This window comes from Canis lupus, chromosome 6 (assembly GCF_048164855.1).
Source record: "Canis lupus baileyi chromosome 6, mCanLup2.hap1, whole genome shotgun sequence".
In the NCBI taxonomy this organism is placed as follows: Eukaryota; Metazoa; Chordata; class Mammalia; order Carnivora; family Canidae; genus Canis; species Canis lupus.
This window is the reverse complement of record NC_132843.1, coordinates 39,039,685-39,056,926: the sequence shown is the minus strand read 5'-3', so window position 1 is coordinate 39,056,926 and position 17,242 is coordinate 39,039,685. Positions and strand designations below refer to the sequence as shown.

The window sequence follows — 17,242 nt, the reverse complement described above, 5'->3', positions numbered from 1 at the left end:
TGGGGCGTGGGCTGAGGCACCTGCCTGGAGAGGGCAGCCCGGTGAGGGCGCGCATTCCAGTGCCGAGTGGGAGACAGCTGCCCCGGCCTCCCGCGCCCCCCGCGCCCACCTCGTCACCGGGAGGGTTGGCCAGGGGGTCTGGGAGGCTGGCCACAGGGTGAGACTCCCACCGTCCCCAGTCGCCCCCGCACGCCCCCCCTACGGCTCCTGGTGGGGGTGGCAGCAGTGCTCTCGGTCTCCACGGCCACTCACGGCCACTCCCCTGGATGACAGTAGGGGCGCAGCTCGAACCCGGGGCCAGAGGATGGCGCCGTAGCTCATCCTCCAGCTCAGACGCCACCGCTCGGAGCCCCCTGGCCCCTGCAGTCCGCTAAGGACCCTAGCGGGGCTGCGGACGCGCGAACACGCGGGCAACACGCGGGCACGTGCACTTCCAGACGAGGCGCTTTCCGAAAGGGGCCTCGAATGGGGGAGGGGGTGCCGGCGTCTGGCCCGCCCGCGGTGGTGTCCTCCCCCCTCACCTAGAGCCCGGGAAGCCACAGAAGGAGCGGGATCCGACGGGGTGTGTCCGGGGTGGGGGAGGGGCCTCGATTTGCAGAGCTCCCGCGTCTGTCGGCCTCCCGCACCCCCCCCCCCCGGCTGCCCCGCGCCCGCCCCCCGCTTGTTCACACGCCGCCTCTCGCTGCCGCAGCCCGGCCGAGCTAATCAGCACAACATCCACCTATCGATCGCTGGCTCGGTGCCAGGCGGGCAGGCACGATGCCAGCCGAGGCTGCGGGGCCCTGGGGGCGGTTGGGGCACAGCTGAGAGGGCAGCGGCACCCCTTCCCCGGGCCCCACCCAGGACACCGTTCATAAGGAGAGATGCGGCTGGGCTTGGGGGGACCACAGCCTCGCCTGCCAAAGATGGGAGAGACAGTGTGGGGCTGAGAGCGAGGGGCCCTCCCTCTTCGGCCCCACCCCCTCCTCCTTATAAAAGCAAAGAACAAAGAAACCGCTGGGGAAGGAGGCTTTGATCTGACCCCACCTTCCCAGTTCTAGGCCAGGCGCCTCCCAGCCCGCTCTTGGGGAGGAGGAAGGATGCCCAGTGCTCAGGGACCCAGGCATTCTGAAACTCAGGTGCTGTCCCTCCAGCAGCGCTGGATTTTGCCCAAGCGCCCTGCTTGAGCTACCAGAGTTTGGCCAGTGCCCCAAGTGGGTGGGCTGTCAGGAGCATCTGCCCCCTCCTTGGCACAGGAAGCCGGCTAGGGAGTGGAGAGAGGGTGCCAAGGTCTACAGCTGCTGCTGGCACCCACCGCATACTGCCAGAGGGGTACCCACATACTGCCCAGAGGGGTACCCACCAAGGCCTGGAATGGATGGCCTGGGCACAGCTGGCATGGAGGTCAGGCCAAGTGAAGCTGAGAGCAAAGGCCACAGGGAGTCCTGGTGCCAAGGAAGGAGCCAGAGGGTAGTAGATGGGGGACAGCAACAAAAAGTTGGGTGGTTTATTGAGTGTTTGGTCCAGACACTTATAAAAATACAAACTGGCATGATATTCAATCTCATGGCAAGTCCGTCTTCATAGAAGACAAGTGAGTGACCCCTTGGGGAGGGGAAATGCTGCCCACAGGGTACCGGACACAGAGAGCAGGCCTGGGCTGCTTCTTTGCCCTGGTCTGGTGATCCACCTGTGCCCAGGTCTTCCATCTTGGCCCCACAGACTCAAGGGCTAAATCCCACTAAACCCCAGCAATTCTAGGGGGCAGAATGAGAACATCAAAGCAGCTGACAGAGACCCTATGTTCTGACCCTGGGCTCCAGCATGCCCAGGGCTGTGTGCAGTTGCCCTGCAGCTCCTCTTCAGCCTGTAATAAAGGGCCAGCCCCTGGAAGGCTCACCTCAGACCCTCTGACCCACCCCCCCACTCTTCCATTGTTCTGGCTGGTTGACATACCAGCTCAAGTGGCAGTGGGGGGGTGGAGGGCAGCTCCTGCGGGGAGTCTTGGGAGGGCTCTCGCTCCTGGGGGTGGCAGAGGGGTCCACTTGGCTCAGAGAACTCGCAGGAGACGCAGAATTGGGAGCAGCAAGAGCAGCAAGAGACAGAGGGGGCTGAGAGCACCCCCCCCTTGCCACCCTGACCTGCCGCTCTCTCCAGGGCTTCCAACAGGATGGGCTGATTCTGACCCTGTGAGGGAGGGGCAGTGCTGAGGGACCCTCCCCTTCAGGGACCCTCCCCTTCAGCGGCCTCCTTCCTGCCCTGGCCCTGGGCTCTTCACTCCTGTCCCAGGGTCCCAGTTCAGCTGAGGCCTGAAAGCTGTGGCCCTGGAGATAGCATGTCCTTGGCCCCGCATGAAAGGGTACAGTGGAAGCTCCCACAAAGATAAAGGGGGGGAGAAGAGGCCACAGCAAAAAGCCCCACTTGGACCCCACAGGGTCTGGTGCTCCCAGATTCTCCCGTGCCTCCTTCCCTCCGAGGGCCCCATCCTCACCAGAAGGGTTGCTCCCCATACTCCAGCCCACTTACTGCTCTCCTTGCAGCAGACAGACACCTGGAGCCTCAAACACGTGCCAGAACTCTCTGGAGGTGGTACCGCTGGATGGTGGGGAATTGGGAGGAAGACATTAGTACAGGCGAGTCTGCCCCCCTTGAGCTCCTTCAGACCCTTCTGATCTGTATCTTCTCTCGGGCTCCCTGGAAAGCCTTCCCTGACTTCTGCTCCACACCCTGGTGCCAGGCCCCACCCGTTCCCCCCATCGTGTCCCCTTTCCTGGCTCCTCTTGCTTTCTCCTCCTTGCTGTAGACTCCTCCCCCACTGGAAAACTTCCCCCCACTGTAGACCCCCTACCTGCTGTAGACTCAGGTTCCCCTACTGTAGACCCTTCCCACTGTAGACTCTCCCCCCATTGTAAAGTCAGGTCCCTCCCACTGTAGACCTCTCCTGCTGTACACTCAGGTCCCCCACTGTAGAATTCCCCCCTCCCTTGTCAACTCAGGTCCCCTGTAGACCGCCCCCCCCCCGGGCTGTTGAGACCCCCCTGCTGTGGACTCAGGTTCCCCCTTCATCCCCAGACCCCTCCTTTCTCCCCAGCTGGGGTTCTCTGCCTTGACCAGGCAGTGGCAGGGTGCCCCATCCCCCGCATTGTGCCCTGGTTACTCACAGATGTAGTAGTAGGTTTCTCCAGGCAAGAACTCAAAGCCAAGGGAGAAGGGTGTGAAGCGTTGAATTTTTTCGGAGAACCGGACAGGTCCAAAGGGAGCAAAGGGGAGGGCACACTCCCAGCGTTTGAAGGCACCTGGGCCCTGGGCCTGGCAGGCCTCATAGCCTGGCCGGTCCACCATATATAAAGCGAATGTCTCAGGGCCGCCAGGGGGCCCTGGGCCCTCGTAGTGTGGACAGAAGATATCTAGGTAATCGTTGAGGTCCAGCTCGACCACGGCGTCTCCTCCCAGTAGCCTGCAGGCATAAGGCAGGTAAAGCAGGTGTGGGCTGAAGGGGCAGGTGCAGCTCGCCTGGGGCACTAGGGTCAGAAAGACCTCCCCGAGATACCTGCCAGCCTCTCCCCCACCCACGAGGGAGGGAGCAGCTCAGGAAGGCCTCAGTTTCCCAGCCTGACAATTCTTGAGACAGAGCCAAGAAATGAGGGAAGTAACCAATTCGCAGGCATTGGGGGGTGTAGGGACTCAGTGCCCAGGACTGTGGGGCTCAAGGGTAACAGGGCCACTCAGCACACCCTACATCTTCAGGTTGGCGCTGCCACCAGCTCTCTGGCTCCAGTGCCCAGCAGAGGGCCTGACATAGCCTTGTGCACTTGCTAGATGTTTGCTGGGCATCTGCTGCAAAGACACTGGGGCATAGGGGCGGCGGTGTGATCTGGGCCCGCAGTGCAGTCACCGGCTGCAGGGACTGAGGTCTCTTCGACAGAAGCAGGGGGAGGAAGCCTACTTGATAGCTCTCAATCCAATACTGACAAGAAGACTGACATCAAAAAAAAAAAAAAAAAAGAGAGAGAGAGAGAGAGAGAGAGGATTGAGGGCGGGGGCTTGTTTTTTCTTTTTCCTTTTCAGGACAAGGAAATGTCAGACATGGAAGGGAGGCACCTCCAGATATCCACTCATCTTTGGCCTACTCAGGACTCCCTTCCCAACCTCTTGGGAATGGCCTGTGGGAGCCAGGATGCAAGAGCTGGGATAGGTTGCCCCCCACAGCATTACACATTATGAGCCTCCTTCCGCCTTCACTACCACACACAGTCCAGCCTGACTTATGAGCGCCCCCTCTAGCCATGCCACAATGGGTGGTCTAAGGACCACCTGTATCTGAAGTTCTGATCAGAAATGCAGATTCCTGGGTTCAGCTCAGTGGGATAGGACCAAAGCTGAGCCTTGGTCTGATGGTTCCACAGCATCCCGAGCACCGGGAAATGGGTCCTGCCCCAACGCTCAATAAATATTTGCAGATTGCATGAATGAGCCAGAAACCTCAGGGTTGGGGGCTAGGAACCTGAATTTCTAACAAGTTTTCCAAGGGATTCGGAGGCACTGGTCTGGAACCAAGGGGGATGTGGCCCTGGGAGCACAATGGCTGTGATCACGTGCTGCGGGTATTGTAATGACCCTCTTCATGCCTGCCGGCCCTGGGGGTCTCTTGGGCTCTCAGAGGCTAGAGCTGGGGTCCCATCTGCTATAGCTAGCATCCTAGCACATGTCCTGGCACGCGGCACACTGCGTCCAAACGCTGGTGAGTGAACAAATGAACAGAGTCACAGATTGGCTTCGAGGAGAAAATCAGAAAGGCAAGCAGATGGAAAAGCAGAGAGAGACAGGGAGAACTGCGCAGAGAAATGAAAACAGTCCAAAATACCGAGGTTCAAAGGCTCGGGAGAAAGAAATAATAGTTTGTATCTGAACAGCCGACACCTCTCTCCCACACGCGACCTCAGCCCGCCCGCCTGATTTCCCAGAATACCAGGTGGTATTAGCCCATTTTACAGATGAGGTAAGTGAGGTTACGGAGTCAAACGACTTGCCCGAAGGTGATTCAGCTGGAGGAGCAGGGCCGAGACAGGACAGAAATAGAAGGACGGAGGATGATGGAGATGAACGCAGAAGCGAATGGGATCAGGAGGCCGAGCGAGCAGGAGGGTACAGCACGTTCTTTCCCGAGAGTGAAGCCCCCTCCCTTCCTCTCCAGACCGCCCGCCCCAGCTCCGGCCGGAGGCGGGTGGAACAGCGGGAGAGCAGGGAGAAGCGAGGGGGCGGGGCCCGGAGCGCAGGCCAGGGGCCCCCCAGCTCCCGGCTCCTAGATCCCACTTTCCGCTTTCGGAGCGGGGGTCCTCCGCCCGCCCCCCAACACGCGCGGGCGGGGGGAGCCTCGGGCGCGCCTCGCCCCTCCCTCCCCCTCCCCCCGCCGGCTCAAACAAAGGAGCCCCGGCGCGCGGCCGGGCCCAGGCGGCGCCGCGCACAGAACCAGAGTGGGGCGCGCGCAGGGGCCGGGAGCGCGCAGGCCCGGGCCGCGGTCGGCCGGGTTCGGCCCGGCTACCTGGGGTTACTGGAGTTCCAGTAGACAGCGTGGCGGAGGCCGGAGCCCCCGCGCAGCGGGGAGCTGAGGAGCGCGGCCCAGAGGACAGTCCGCAGCAGGGGCAGCAGCCGCATCGCCCCTGGGGTCCGCTCTGGTCTGGTCCGGCCGGTACCGGCCCGCTCCGCCGCCGCGGCGAGAAAGGTACAAAGTGGAGGTGGGGGGGTGCGGAACGGGGGGTGGGGTGCGGAGACTCGCGGGCCACGCCTCCGGGTAACTTTCCACCAATGGGGGCGCGCCCCCGCCTCCCGACTCCGAGCCAACTCCTGTTAACCCTCCGTGCGCCGAGGCGCACGCCGGGCTCTCCACGCTCCCACCCCGGCTGCCCCGCGTCGCGAGGGGCGGGCAGGGCCACGCGTGCACCGTCTGCGAGTTCGTTTTAGGGAGGTCGCGTCTTTCGTGTCTGCGTTCGTACCGGGTAGGGAGCCTCATCACACATTTGGAAGATTTAATAGGGGCACGCCGCCTTTGGCCAGAAAGAGGAAAAGTGGGGCACGCGCGAGGATCCACGAAGCCCGTCCGGGGCCACCTTAGGGGGTACTGCCCATCTTTCCTTGACCATCCAGGGGTAGCGCGAGGGGAAGGGACACATCGCCTCCTGGGACTCCCCCACCCGCCCCCCTTCCAGAGCCTTCGCGGGGAGCTCGTGCCCACCTGAGGGTTGGCGCCTATCTCTTCCCGCCCCACACCTTCGTTCTGGGCTGGGGGCTCGCGCGGCCCCATTCCCGAAGCTGAAATAATGAGGCGGTGCGGTGGCGGCCTGTACAAAGCACCTTTGTTCCCAAGCCCTCAGGTGGGGCAGGCGAGGGGGAGGCGGCAGGTGCACGGCCTTGGGATCGTGGGAGCCGCCGCCCCGCTCCGCCCCGGCTCCGGGGCGCTGAGAACACCAGCCAGATCCACTTTTCCCAGCCACTGGTCGGAGGGTGGGGACGGCGGGTCCAACAGCTGGGCCGCTTTGTGGACAGCCGTCCGTGGGGTCGTGCAGCCTTGAGGGCGAGGACTCGGCGGCAGGGAGCGGCACGGGTCTTACAAGCTCTCTGCAGTCCTGGCTGCGCAGAGTCGTCGCAGACCAGGCAGAAAGCTACCGCGAGCGTCCGGGGAATACACGCGGACCCAGCCCCGGACGCTCGCCCTCGTTCGAGGCGGCAGCGCCTCCTGGCGGCCAGCCCTGGAACCGCAGCAGGGCGCGCGGCCTTCCCGGAGCGGAGAAAAGTCCCAGGCACGCTCCCCAGACCTCACGTTTATTGCACCAGAGCAGGTACCGGCTGTGGGCACCCCCTCGGCCCAGTCTGGCACCCAGCCCCTCCCCACCTCCCGCCACAGGCTTCGTGGGCGGGTCGGCGCGCAGGAGTGCTGGGGGTCTGAAGGTGCCTACTCCGCAGCGACCAGGCTCCGGCTCCTTCGGTCATCGCGGGGCACTCCCAGGGCCGGTCCGCCCCTGGAAGTCCTACGTCGGGGCTGAAGGCAGCGGAACCTCAGCAGAGGTCAGAGGTAGAGCGAGGAGGACGCTGCTGGGGGCGGCGGCGCAGGCCTGGGGTGCGGGAAGCCCAGAAAAAAGGTCAGAAGTCCCCCTTTCCGCAGACCATTAGCGCCCCTCCGCGCCCCTCCGAGCCTACCTGGACGGTACCACTAGAGGCGGGATTCCAGCTCCTGGGCCAGGCAGGTCACCCGAAGGGCCCCGGCCCTGGGGGTTGGCAGGCAGTGGCTTCCTCGGGGGAGGGGGCTTGGCAGGCCCCTGAGGGTGAGAGAGAAAGCAGGAGGCTGGCTTGGGAGGAGATGTCATATTGCCCACTCCTGTTGCTGGGGGACCCCAGCTTGTGGGGTCGGCTCCAGAGGTCACCTTTGTTTCCACACAAACCTGTCACCGTTAAAGGACACCGGGGGTGTGTGTCCTCACACACAGAGGGGGCATCTCGCCATGGCCACCACTGCCAGGACAATAAGCACCACAGCCCTGGGTGGGGGAGAGGCTGCACCCTTCTCTCCCCACACTGTTACCTTCGGGTGCCTCACCATCGGGTCAGCGGGCAGAGGGCGGGTGGGGGGATTGGGCCGGTCAGCCAGCTCAGCCTGGACAGAGAGATGGGCAGTGCTGTGAGAGCATGGCCAGGGGCAAGTGAGCATGCAGTGGTTTTCTTGAGGGGTTCAGTTCAACATGCAAAGTCAGCCAGGGGGCAGGAGAGAATGGGGACATGAGCACAGGGCTTGGGGTTCTGCCAGCAGAAGCCTCAGGGGAGGAAGGGATGGGTCACAGCGGTGTCCCGGGCCGGCTGCAGTCCTGCCACTGACCACCAGGTGGTGGTAGAAAACAAGGCAGGAGGCTCACCCTTTGCTGCTGCTGGGGCTCAGAGTGTCTGCAGGCCAAGGGGCACCCTGGTCCCCTCACAGAGAGCGCTACTGGCAGGGGACAGGGGTGGGAACTGCAGCTGGGCACCAAGCCTCCCACCTGCCCTGGGTCAGGGCGGGGCCTGGCCTGGATTTACCTGGAGTCTCTTGGGCACAGGGTCAGGAGGCAGCGGTCTGGAGGGGGGTGCTGGGAAGCCAAGAATACCAGCCTGCTGAGAGAGCAGGAGGAGCAGGCAGGCAGGGTGGGGTGGGGAAGGGGAGAGGGATCAGAGAGATGTGAGCAGAGAGGGGTTAGTGCCTGGGGAGGGGCAGCCAGGGCCCCAGGGGAGGTGGAAACTGTGCATGCGGTTATTCAGTTGCATGCAGAGGGGGGTGACCAGTGGTGGGGTGAGCATGCAGACCACCTCCACACACATACCCCGTCATCAGCTCCAGAGGGCTTGCGGGGCGTGCAGCAGCCCTTCTACACATGGTGACCTGGGCCTCAGCAGGTAGTGGCATACTGAAGGCCATTTTTGAGCCCCGCATCCTCCAGGGGCCCCTGCTGGGAGCACCCACAGACCCACCTCTCAAAGCCACCAGCTTGGCCAGCTCAAAGGACTCAGCAGACCCTCCTAGGTGACTGCCCCTCCCCACTCCAGGCTGGATTCTGATTCTGGGCCTGCAGCTGGGGCAGGGGAGGGGTGAACGTAGGGGGTGTAGGAAGGGCTGGCCCTGGCTCCTCTGGCTGACTCCTGGGCCCTGGGGGTCTTTCTCTGCATCTAGGGCCTTTAGTACCCCCACCCCAGGGCCCACGTTAGATGCCTGGACAAGGGGGGCCTCTCTCCTCTGCTATCCATGACTTACCTTGGCCCCTGGCATCAGCAGGACCCTCTGTGGGGGTCCTGGGCATTCTGAGGGACCGGACTGGGCCGCTCTGACCATGGAGAAAAGCAAGGAGGGAGAGGGTCCAGGCTCAGACTGTGCTCTCCACCCACATGCGACCCTTGGGTGGGGTGGTCCCTTTGCAGCTCCTGGGAGAGCAGCTCATGTGCAGTTTAGGGCTGATCAGATGTGGGGAGGGCTCCACCTACTTAGCCCAGGGGCTCAGGGGCAGAAGTGGCCCTGGCTTCCAGCTACCCTCCATGGATCTGTGCGTAAGGAGTTATGCGGCACACGGAGGGGACGGAGGGTGCATGGGGTGGTCTGAGGGACTTTGGCGGGGGTGGGGCCAGGACCCCAGAGCTATTGAGGGAGCAGGTACCTGTATTGGCAGCTGGGCCCTTTGAGTTGACAGAGTCGTTGACGCAGGCGAGCACGGTGCCAGTAGCTGGCACCAAGCAGTACCAGGACTACCACCAACAGGAGGCTGAGGGGCAGCCCTGTGGTCAGGGAGCTGGTTGCTGTGGGGTGAGGGCAGGTTTGAAGGTGGGCAGGGCTAGGAATCCTACACCAGGGAAGGGGGAGAGGGTGGACATGGAGGTGAAGTGGTCAGAGGATGGGAGGGGGTGAGGAAGAGGTCAGGAAGGGGGGACGGTAAAGGCTAAGCCGTGTTGCCCTCCCGGCTGCCCCTGTCCCCCAGCTACCTCTGACATGGCTGGTGCAGTCAGGGGGCGCCCAGCCCTCCTCACAGTGGCAATGTCCTTTGCTGTCACAGACCTAGGGGGGTGACAGGTTGAGCGATGGGGGGCTCTGCACTCTGGGGTCGCATTTCCCTGTCCCCAGCTTTTCAGGATCTCCTATGTCTACAATTAGAAGGTGTGCTGGGGATGATGGGGTGGGCAGAGGGAGCCTGTGTCCATGCCAGAGGAAATAAAATCCACCTAACTGGGTTAGCGCCTTCTCCAAGCCAGGTCCTATGCCAGGCGCTCTCATGCTCATCTCAGGGATCCTGGGAAGTGGGTACTGTTATCCGCCCATTGGATGGCTAAGAAAAGCTCAGAGGGGACCTGAGGTTAATTATCTGGCCCAGGTTACACAGCCAGGAAGGAGTAGAACGAGGATTGGAACATAGGTATGTGTGTGTCCAAAGTCCACCATCACTGGCCTCGTTGGGGGCTCCCTGCTCCCCTCCTGTCTCCCCCATGCCAGCTCACCCCGTGCCCGTGACATTTGCTTCGACATTCCTGGGCACGCAGGACGTCCACAGGCTGGCACTGATGGTCAATGCATACCTGCCCCAGGGAGAAGAAAGATCACATTTTCACAAAGCTTTCCTAGCACCATGAGGCCAGGACGGCTGAAGCCACAAGCTGGAGAAGCCGAGGCTCACAGGATGACAGAACTTGCTATCTGAAGTATGAGTCTGAACCCGCCCCCCTTGCTCCCCAGAGTCTGAGCCTTTTACACTGGTGGCCAGTGAGGCCACGGCACTGCTTTCTGTGCCCCAGAGGGCCCTCCCCTCTTGGCTCTGCCCACTCAGATTGCTTACCAGGTCAGGACCACAGGCTGTGCCGGGCAGCGCCAGGAGGGGCTGGGCCACATCGTCACCCAGGTCCAGGTGGACCCAGCTGCAGTTCAGCCTTGGCTGGGTCCCGTTGGCTTCTAGCACCTCCCAGTGCAGATCCCGGGCTGAGCCCAGCAGAGGCTGGGCCTGACCCCCCTGGCACTGGAGCTGTCCACACATGGCATCTCTGAAGGAAGGGATGAGGGACAGGGTCAGGTCAAGGCTCCCACACACCCAGAGGGGAACCCAAGCTCCACACTTACTTAGGGGCACAGGACATGTAGCTGCCGTTAGGGCTGCGCCCACAGCTCCCAAATGCATCCCCTCGAGTATTGGCAGCAATGAGGCAAAGTGGTGCAGTGGGCTGGGCTCCTGGTCCCCAGAGAGCCTGGCACTGCTGGGCGTAGGAAGCACAGCGCCCTTGTACACACACAGCCTGTCCCCCTGCACATGGCTCGCCGTCACCCAGGCTGACATCAGGAGGGCAATGGGAGCTGTCTCCTGGACAGAACTCGGGTAAGTCGCAGTCCCCTCGGGCAGGACGGCACTGCCAGCCAGCCGGGCGCAGCTGTGGGGTGAGGGTGTAGCAGTGTGTGAGTGCTGGGCGGGTCCAACCAGGGCCCTGGGGGTCACCCTTTCCATCCTGACGCTCAGCAGATGAGCTTCGGGTGGCCGGCCAGTCTGGTCTGTGCCCACCTGGCAGTTTTGACAGCAGAGCCCATTAGATGCACACTGTGCCCCTGGCCTCAGCTGGCAGGTGAAGTAGTCACAGCAGGGGTCAGTGCAGTCCTGAGGGCAGAGTGATCTCGTATCAGAGCAGGCTTGGGAGCCATCCCTGCCCATCCTCTGGGAGCCCGACCCGGAAGGGTACACATGGCGAGGGAAAGCCAGAGCCCCACACTCCATGTGCCGTCCCCACAGACAGGGAGGTGTGCAGAGGGGTGGCTGGTCCCTTTAGAGCCACGCGAGGCTCTGGCTTTCCAGAGGGGTAGGAGGGGTAATGAGCCCAGGGAGGGGGTCATAGAAGCCAGTGGGGTGAGGTTCTGGGGGAGGGGCTCACGTCCGGGAAGCCACAATCACACTGTTCTCCAGGCTCCACAAACATATTCCCGCACACAGTGGCCATAGAGGGCAGGCTGGGAAGCCGTTCAAAGAGGCAGCTGCCCATCCCATCCAGGAGGGCTTTCTCCAGGGCCTGCCGGCTGCAGTTGCTGAAGTTCAGGCCCGGCAGGAAGCTGGGGATGGTGGCAAGAAAGATTGGGGCTGTGGTGGCCTCCTGCCCCTGCCCCACACCCCTCTTCCTCCAACTGCTACTCACTCTGTGGAAGCTTCCATGATGCAGCTCTTGGCAGGGGCCGGCCCAGGGCAAGGGCAGCTGTTCCCGGGCAAGTCGTGGTCCAGGCCCAGGCTGTGGCCCAACTCGTGAGCTATTGAGGATGCAACTCCCAGGACACTGGTGGAGTGGTCCTGGCATTGGGGAGGGGACACCCCAGGTCCAGCATCAGCCTAACTGCTCCTGTTCTCCCCATCTCACCTCATGGGCACTCAGCACTGCCTCTCTCCTTAATTGCTTCTAAATAAGAGGAGAGCCCAGGCATGGGTGGCAAGAGCCTGGGGATCTGGCTCAGCTCTGTTCCCTTCCCTTGCTCTGTGACCCTGGGCCCCCTCTACCCTTCCCCACCAGGGAATGGGAAGCCCTCCCAGGTAAAGACTGGTGAGCTAACAGCAGGGGCCACATCCCACAGCCCTGCCCCTAGGCCCAGAGCTTGGGGGTTGGTAGTTGGTAGGGGTTTTGGGGAATAAGTGGACCCCCAATGAGGAGTCCACGAAGGGGAACAGAGAGGAGACCTGAACTGGCTCACCATATTCACCCCTCCTGAGAAGTCAGGAGAACAGATGGAGTTCTGAACGGCCATGCCCACTGTGGGCCCAGAGAATGAAGTAGCACTGTGGGATTGTGAGGTCGAAGGTCAGGCCCAAAGCCATGGCAGCCAGAGCCTCAAGGCCTCAGACAGGGGCAGAGCTTGGGGATCTTACGTCACCAGCTGGGCACTGTCATGGGGCAGTCGAGGCAGCAAGTCCACCCGGCGCCAGTGGAGGAAATTGTCCAGTGTGAGGCCTGGGTCCTGGCTTATCTCCACCAGGTCGTGCTGGGTCCAGGCCTCCAGGCCCACTAACACCACCCGGACATTCAGGGGCCGGAAGAACTGAAAGAACTGGGTTCAGGAGAGAGGCCCCCACAGCCAGAGGGGAGGGCTAATGGGGTGCTGCCCAGCCCGGCACTCACTGTGTCCAAGAGGAAGGTCACTTTCAGCATGCGGTTCAGCAGCTGCTGGGAGTCCGGGTACCTCTGCGTCTGTGGGTCAAGAGAAATGGGCATGTGAAACAGCGGGGTGGGCAGGGGTCAGGGGAGGACATACAGGGGCCAGCAAGCTTACCTCAGAGTGATCGGCCACTATCACCAGCTCAATAATCTTGGTCTCTGCCACCACGTCCCGCCGCCGCTGTGGGCAAGAAGGAGCATCAGGTGCACCACAGGGCTGCCTGAGCTGTGTCCACTCCCACCCTGTGTGGCTCATTTTACAGATGAACCACTGAGATTCGAGGCCAGGGACTTGCCCAAGGTGGACCCAGATGTAGGCCATGCAGCTGGGAGTAGAGCCCTGCTTTTTCGGCTCCAAATTCAGTGCTTTTTCCAAATTAAAATAATAATAATAGGGGTGTTTGCCTCAGTTGATAGAATGCATGACTCTTGGTCTTGGGGTTGTGAGTTCAAGCCCCATGATGGGTGTAGAGATTACTAAAAAATAAACTTTGGGATGCCTAGATGGCTGAGTGGTTGAGCATCTGCCTTTGGCTCAGGGTGTGATCCCGTGGTCCTGGGATTGAGTCCCGTATGGGGCTCCCTACGAGGAGTTGGTTTCTCTCTCTGCCTCTCTCTCTGTGTCTCTCGTGAACAAATAAAATCTTTCAAAATAATAAATAAAAAATAAACTTAAAAAAATAAATAGCTAACACCATAATATATTCCTACCTCAGGCATAGTTCTAAGCACTGTGCATATAGATTCAATTAATCTTCACAATAACCCTGAAAGGTAGTTTTATTATCCCTGCCTTTTAAATAAATAAATTAATTAATTAAAATATTTAAATTTATTTGAGAGAGAGAAAGTGAGAAAGAGTGCGCTGTGCGCTCACAAGCAGGAGGGAGGGGCAGAGGGAGAAGCAGACTCCTCACTGAGCAGGGAGCCCCACGTGGCTGGATCTCAGGACTCTGAGATCAGGACCTGAGCCGAAGGCAGACACCCAACAGACCGAACCACCCAGGAGACCCTATTTTCCCCGTTTTATAAATTAGGAGATTGGATTCATAGTGTTTCATGACTGGTAATTCTGTATCATCCATGGCCAAGGGAGGCCTCTCCGCATTCAGGATCATATGATGTGGATTTTAGGCCAAGTACCTGCATGTATATCCTGGACATATCATTTATTAGTTGAATGACTTTGGGCAAGTCACTAACCTCCCTGAGCTGGTTTTCTCACCCATATGAGCTACTGATGGCACATCCCTCCCAGGGTTGCTGGGAAGAGGAAAGGAGATGGTGTTCACACAGTGGTGTGGATAATTGCTCCTTAGAAGGTTCTGGGGATAAAGGGCTCTGAGGGTCTGGGGCCTGGCCCTCAGGGACAACAGAAGCCCAGCCTCTTGCTGTTTGTCCTCACCCGAGTGCAGCTGTGGTGCTGTCCCGGGGGCTGCTCCAGGGGAGCCTGAGTGGGCCCAGATGCATGCCGGCTCAGGGCACAGGTGTGGCCTGGCAGGAAGAGGTCCTGGATCCGGGAGATGTTTGGGGGGGCCTGCAGGTCCCCAGGCCCAAGGTCTAACATATAACTTCTCTCTGGGGACAGGATCACCAAACCCCTGGGAAGACCCAGGAAGTCAGAGAGCCTCTCAGCTCCGTGCCTCATGCCCCTCACTGCCCCCCGCCCCTCCGCAGGGGAGGTGGCCTTGGTACCTGAGCCCCGAGCAGGTGCAGACAGAGACCCAGGAGCTCGCGTGGCCCTGCACCCTTCCCTGGTAGCAGCAGTTCTCCTACAGCAGAGAAATAGCAGTGCAACCTTGAAGGCCAGGCCAGGCTGGAGACCAAGAGGCTAGCCTGTTGGTGAAGATATGCTGTGTCCTCCTGAGTCCTATAGGGAGGGCGCCCTCGAGGGGCACACCCTCTTCTTCCCCTCAGGCCAGAAACAGGGCACAAGACTCACCAGAGTGTGTCCCTCACTGACCACACGGATGCCATCAGGCTGGTACCGCATCAGCCATGGGCGGCCTGGGACTTGGTCCCTGTGACAAAAAAAGGCAGGCAGCGACAGTTGCCTCCCTGGGGGTGGGGTGGGGGTGGGGGTTGGTGGGGTGATAGACTGAGGCCTGGCAGGGGTAGAGGGGTGGCTGGGGGCCAGCCTTCCCCCAAAGGCAGCAGAGTATAGTGGTTTGGTCACAAACTCTGTCAGGCTACCTGGGTTCTAATCTGGTTTTTACCACATACTTACTAGCTGTGTGACCTTGGGCAAATTATTTAGCCTCTTTGTGCCTTGACTGCTTCATATAGAAAATGAGGACGGTAAGACACAACAGCATCTACCTTACAGGTGGTTAGGTGGTTATAAGGATTGAATAAGTTCAGGTGCTAGTACCCAGCATGTAGTAAATGCTGAATGGGGGTTAGCCATGTTATCAATATTATTAACGTCATCACTAGCATTGTTACCTGTTCTGTAGCAGCTCCAGAATATGACTGTCACCATCCAATTCTAATTTGATCCGAAAGGCCTCAGGAAGATTGGTCTGTGGCAGCAGAGGGCATGTCACCTCCCTGGCCCTGACCAAAATGCCTATCTTCTCTAACCAGAAAACCCCAGGCCCTTAGGAGAGCACCAACGATTAGATCACTGGGGGGAGGGGGGGTCCCGAGGGAGGGGCCAGGAAGCCCTGCCCGGCCTGGGGCATTGTTCTGGGGGGTTGTGTGGGGAGGTCAAGGAAGGTATCTGAGCCGCCCCTTCTCGGCTTCCTGCCCAGAGAGGAAGCATCATGGAAGACCCAGTGCAGGCCCCAGCCCTTCCTCTGACTCAGCTTTAGAATTGGGGAGGGGGGGGTGTTTGCTGTGGCCCTGACCTTCTTCAAGCCCCCCACCCCCAAACCCTGAGAAAATGGACAGAAGGAGACCCAGGCAGCAGGTCTGGCCTCGGGAGTTCCCCGGTGGAGATGGACGGCTGGGGTGGTGACAGATGTGGGAGCAGATGTGGAGAGAGAGGGAGGGCATAAGGGAAGCCAGGTGCTGGCCTGTAGCAGGAGGGGCAGCCAGACCAGGGTTGGCCATGCTACCCTGAGATCCCCCACCTGCTCCTCAGCCACACTGCCTGAAAACCAGGCTCTGTGGGGTGGCAGGGCTGTATTTCTTCCCTTGAGGGGAGGGAGAGGCTCACCTGAAGCATCTCTGCTAGGCTGAGCATGGGGTGGTCCCGAAGGATCTGGGGCTCCGAGGGTCCACCCAGGGCCCTCTCTGGCCTTGCATGCTCGTCCTCAGTGCCACCTGCAGGGCCCCCAGGACCCCCGAGAGGGTGCTGAGAGAGGTGGCAGCCGAAGCAGCATTGGGCACAGCTGGTGGCCACAGGCCCCCCCTTCTCTGCTTGAAGGACTCCTGCATTGCATGCTGGGACTTAGAGGAGAATCCCGAAGAGAAGGGGCTTCTGTGGGGCTTCCAGCTTTCACCCCAGTGCCCCACCTGCACCTCCCCACCCGGGGTGCCCATCCCAGGTCCTCCGGGAGAGCCCCCTTCCTTCTCCCCCGCGGTCACCCCCTAGGAACGCTGCCTCTCAAGCCTGGGCGAAGCCTGGTGGCCCGGTGCCCACTCACAGCGGAGCTGCCGGGAACGCCCATTTCTGGGTGTGCAGTGCAAACACCCCTCCCTAAACAACCCCCTACCCTGTCGGGCACACCCGCTCGCCGCTCGCCGCAGCCCAGCTTCCTCCCTGGGCACCCAGGTCCCACAATGGCCCTCTCTCCTCCGCCCAGCCCACCCCGCCTGCCCGCCCCCCCAGCCCCCAGGCCGAGACAGCAGCTGGAAGTGAAACTTCCAAGGAGGAGTTGGTGTCAGCCTCTTTCCTGGCTAATTCTCCCTCCCCCGGCTCCTCCCGCACTCCCTCCCGCTCGCTGCGCCTGGTTCCTGGTGGCATCAGCACCAGGGTGCGTGTGCCTTGGCCGTTCAGGCCCAGGATGGGAGCCCGGGAAGCCTCTCCGCCAAACCCTACGGGCCGTCCCCACTCAGCGCCCTGGCACTGGGTGGAATGGTCAGCTAGGCCCCAGAGGAGCGAAGACGTCGGTCCCGGGGCGCAGCGACCCTGTCCCACCATCCCGAGGGGCTGCTGGGCCAGGCCCTTCGGTGCCCGGCCCCGGAGCCTGGAAATGCACGGGGGGACCGAGCAGAGGATGACCGCGGTGGAGGGGGGAGCGGCATCCCCCTCCTTCTTTCGCCACTCCATCGCCGGGCCCTCAGGCCAGGACAGCGAGCCGGGGCGGGCCGCGCTCTGGTAGGGGGTCTCCGCGGGTCTCCAGCCCGCGCCTCCTCCCGGTGCGTCCTCCCCGCTCCGCCGCCCACGGCGGGCCGGGTACTCACCGATATCTGCGAGGGGCCGTGAGGTCAGAGGGCTGCCCGCGCCCAGGAGCCCCAGGGCCCAGAGCAGCGCCAGCCGCATGGCCGCGGCGCCCCGGGCGGGGCGAGGGCAGCAGGTGCTGGGCCGCGCGCCGAGTAGCGGCGGCCGCGGGGTCTGCCAGGCTCACCCCGTGGTGCGGAGACGCCACCAGGCCCCGCCCCGTCCCGCCCCGTCCCGCCCCCGCCCCGGGGGCTCCGGACCAGC

The 17,242-nt window shown here is 61.8% G+C and overlaps 2 protein-coding genes across 25 annotated transcripts; both read right to left on the bottom strand.

The window, feature by feature from the left end:
• Positions 1 to 1,457: 1,457 nt before the first annotated feature.
• EFNA4 (ephrin A4) lies at positions 1,458 to 5,727 on the bottom strand. Of its 2 annotated transcripts, none has more exons than XM_072829778.1 (4): positions 5,522 to 5,727; positions 3,141 to 3,436; positions 2,506 to 2,574; positions 1,458 to 2,166 (listed from the first exon to the last, which is right to left on the bottom strand). In XM_072829778.1, exons 1-4 carry the CDS (start codon positions 5,632 to 5,634, stop codon positions 2,030 to 2,032), a joined length of 615 nt encoding a protein of 204 aa, XP_072685879.1. In that variant the 5' UTR covers positions 5,635 to 5,727; the 3' UTR covers positions 1,458 to 2,029. The 2 variants fall into 2 exon arrangements, with proteins under 2 accessions (XP_072685879.1, XP_072685878.1); XM_072829777.1 differs by lacking the exon at positions 5,522 to 5,727 and adding an exon at positions 3,719 to 5,361.
• A 1,050-nt stretch (positions 5,728 to 6,777) lies between these two features.
• On the bottom strand, positions 6,778 to 17,157 carry ADAM15 (ADAM metallopeptidase domain 15). 23 transcript variants are annotated; one of them, XM_072829734.1, is made up of 23 exons: positions 17,002 to 17,157; positions 15,812 to 15,918; positions 15,097 to 15,173; positions 14,594 to 14,672; positions 14,347 to 14,423; positions 14,057 to 14,252; positions 12,767 to 12,832; positions 12,616 to 12,684; positions 12,366 to 12,535; positions 12,191 to 12,275; positions 11,647 to 11,795; positions 11,389 to 11,563; positions 11,025 to 11,117; positions 10,592 to 10,896; positions 10,314 to 10,515; positions 9,979 to 10,056; positions 9,469 to 9,541; positions 9,147 to 9,285; positions 8,750 to 8,819; positions 8,041 to 8,115; positions 7,556 to 7,627; positions 7,174 to 7,415; positions 6,778 to 7,088 (listed from the first exon to the last, which is right to left on the bottom strand). In XM_072829734.1, the coding sequence occupies exons 1-23, from the start codon at positions 17,078 to 17,080 to the stop codon at positions 7,043 to 7,045; spliced, it is 2,724 nt and encodes a 907-aa protein (XP_072685835.1). In that variant the 5' UTR covers positions 17,081 to 17,157; the 3' UTR covers positions 6,778 to 7,042. The 23 variants fall into 23 exon arrangements, 18 of the variants coding, with proteins under 18 accessions (XP_072685835.1, XP_072685837.1, XP_072685830.1 ...); XM_072829736.1 differs by having other exon boundaries at positions 8,041 to 8,112; XM_072829729.1 differs by having other exon boundaries at positions 15,812 to 16,044; positions 17,002 to 17,152.
• Positions 17,158 to 17,242: the final 85 nt, after the last annotated feature.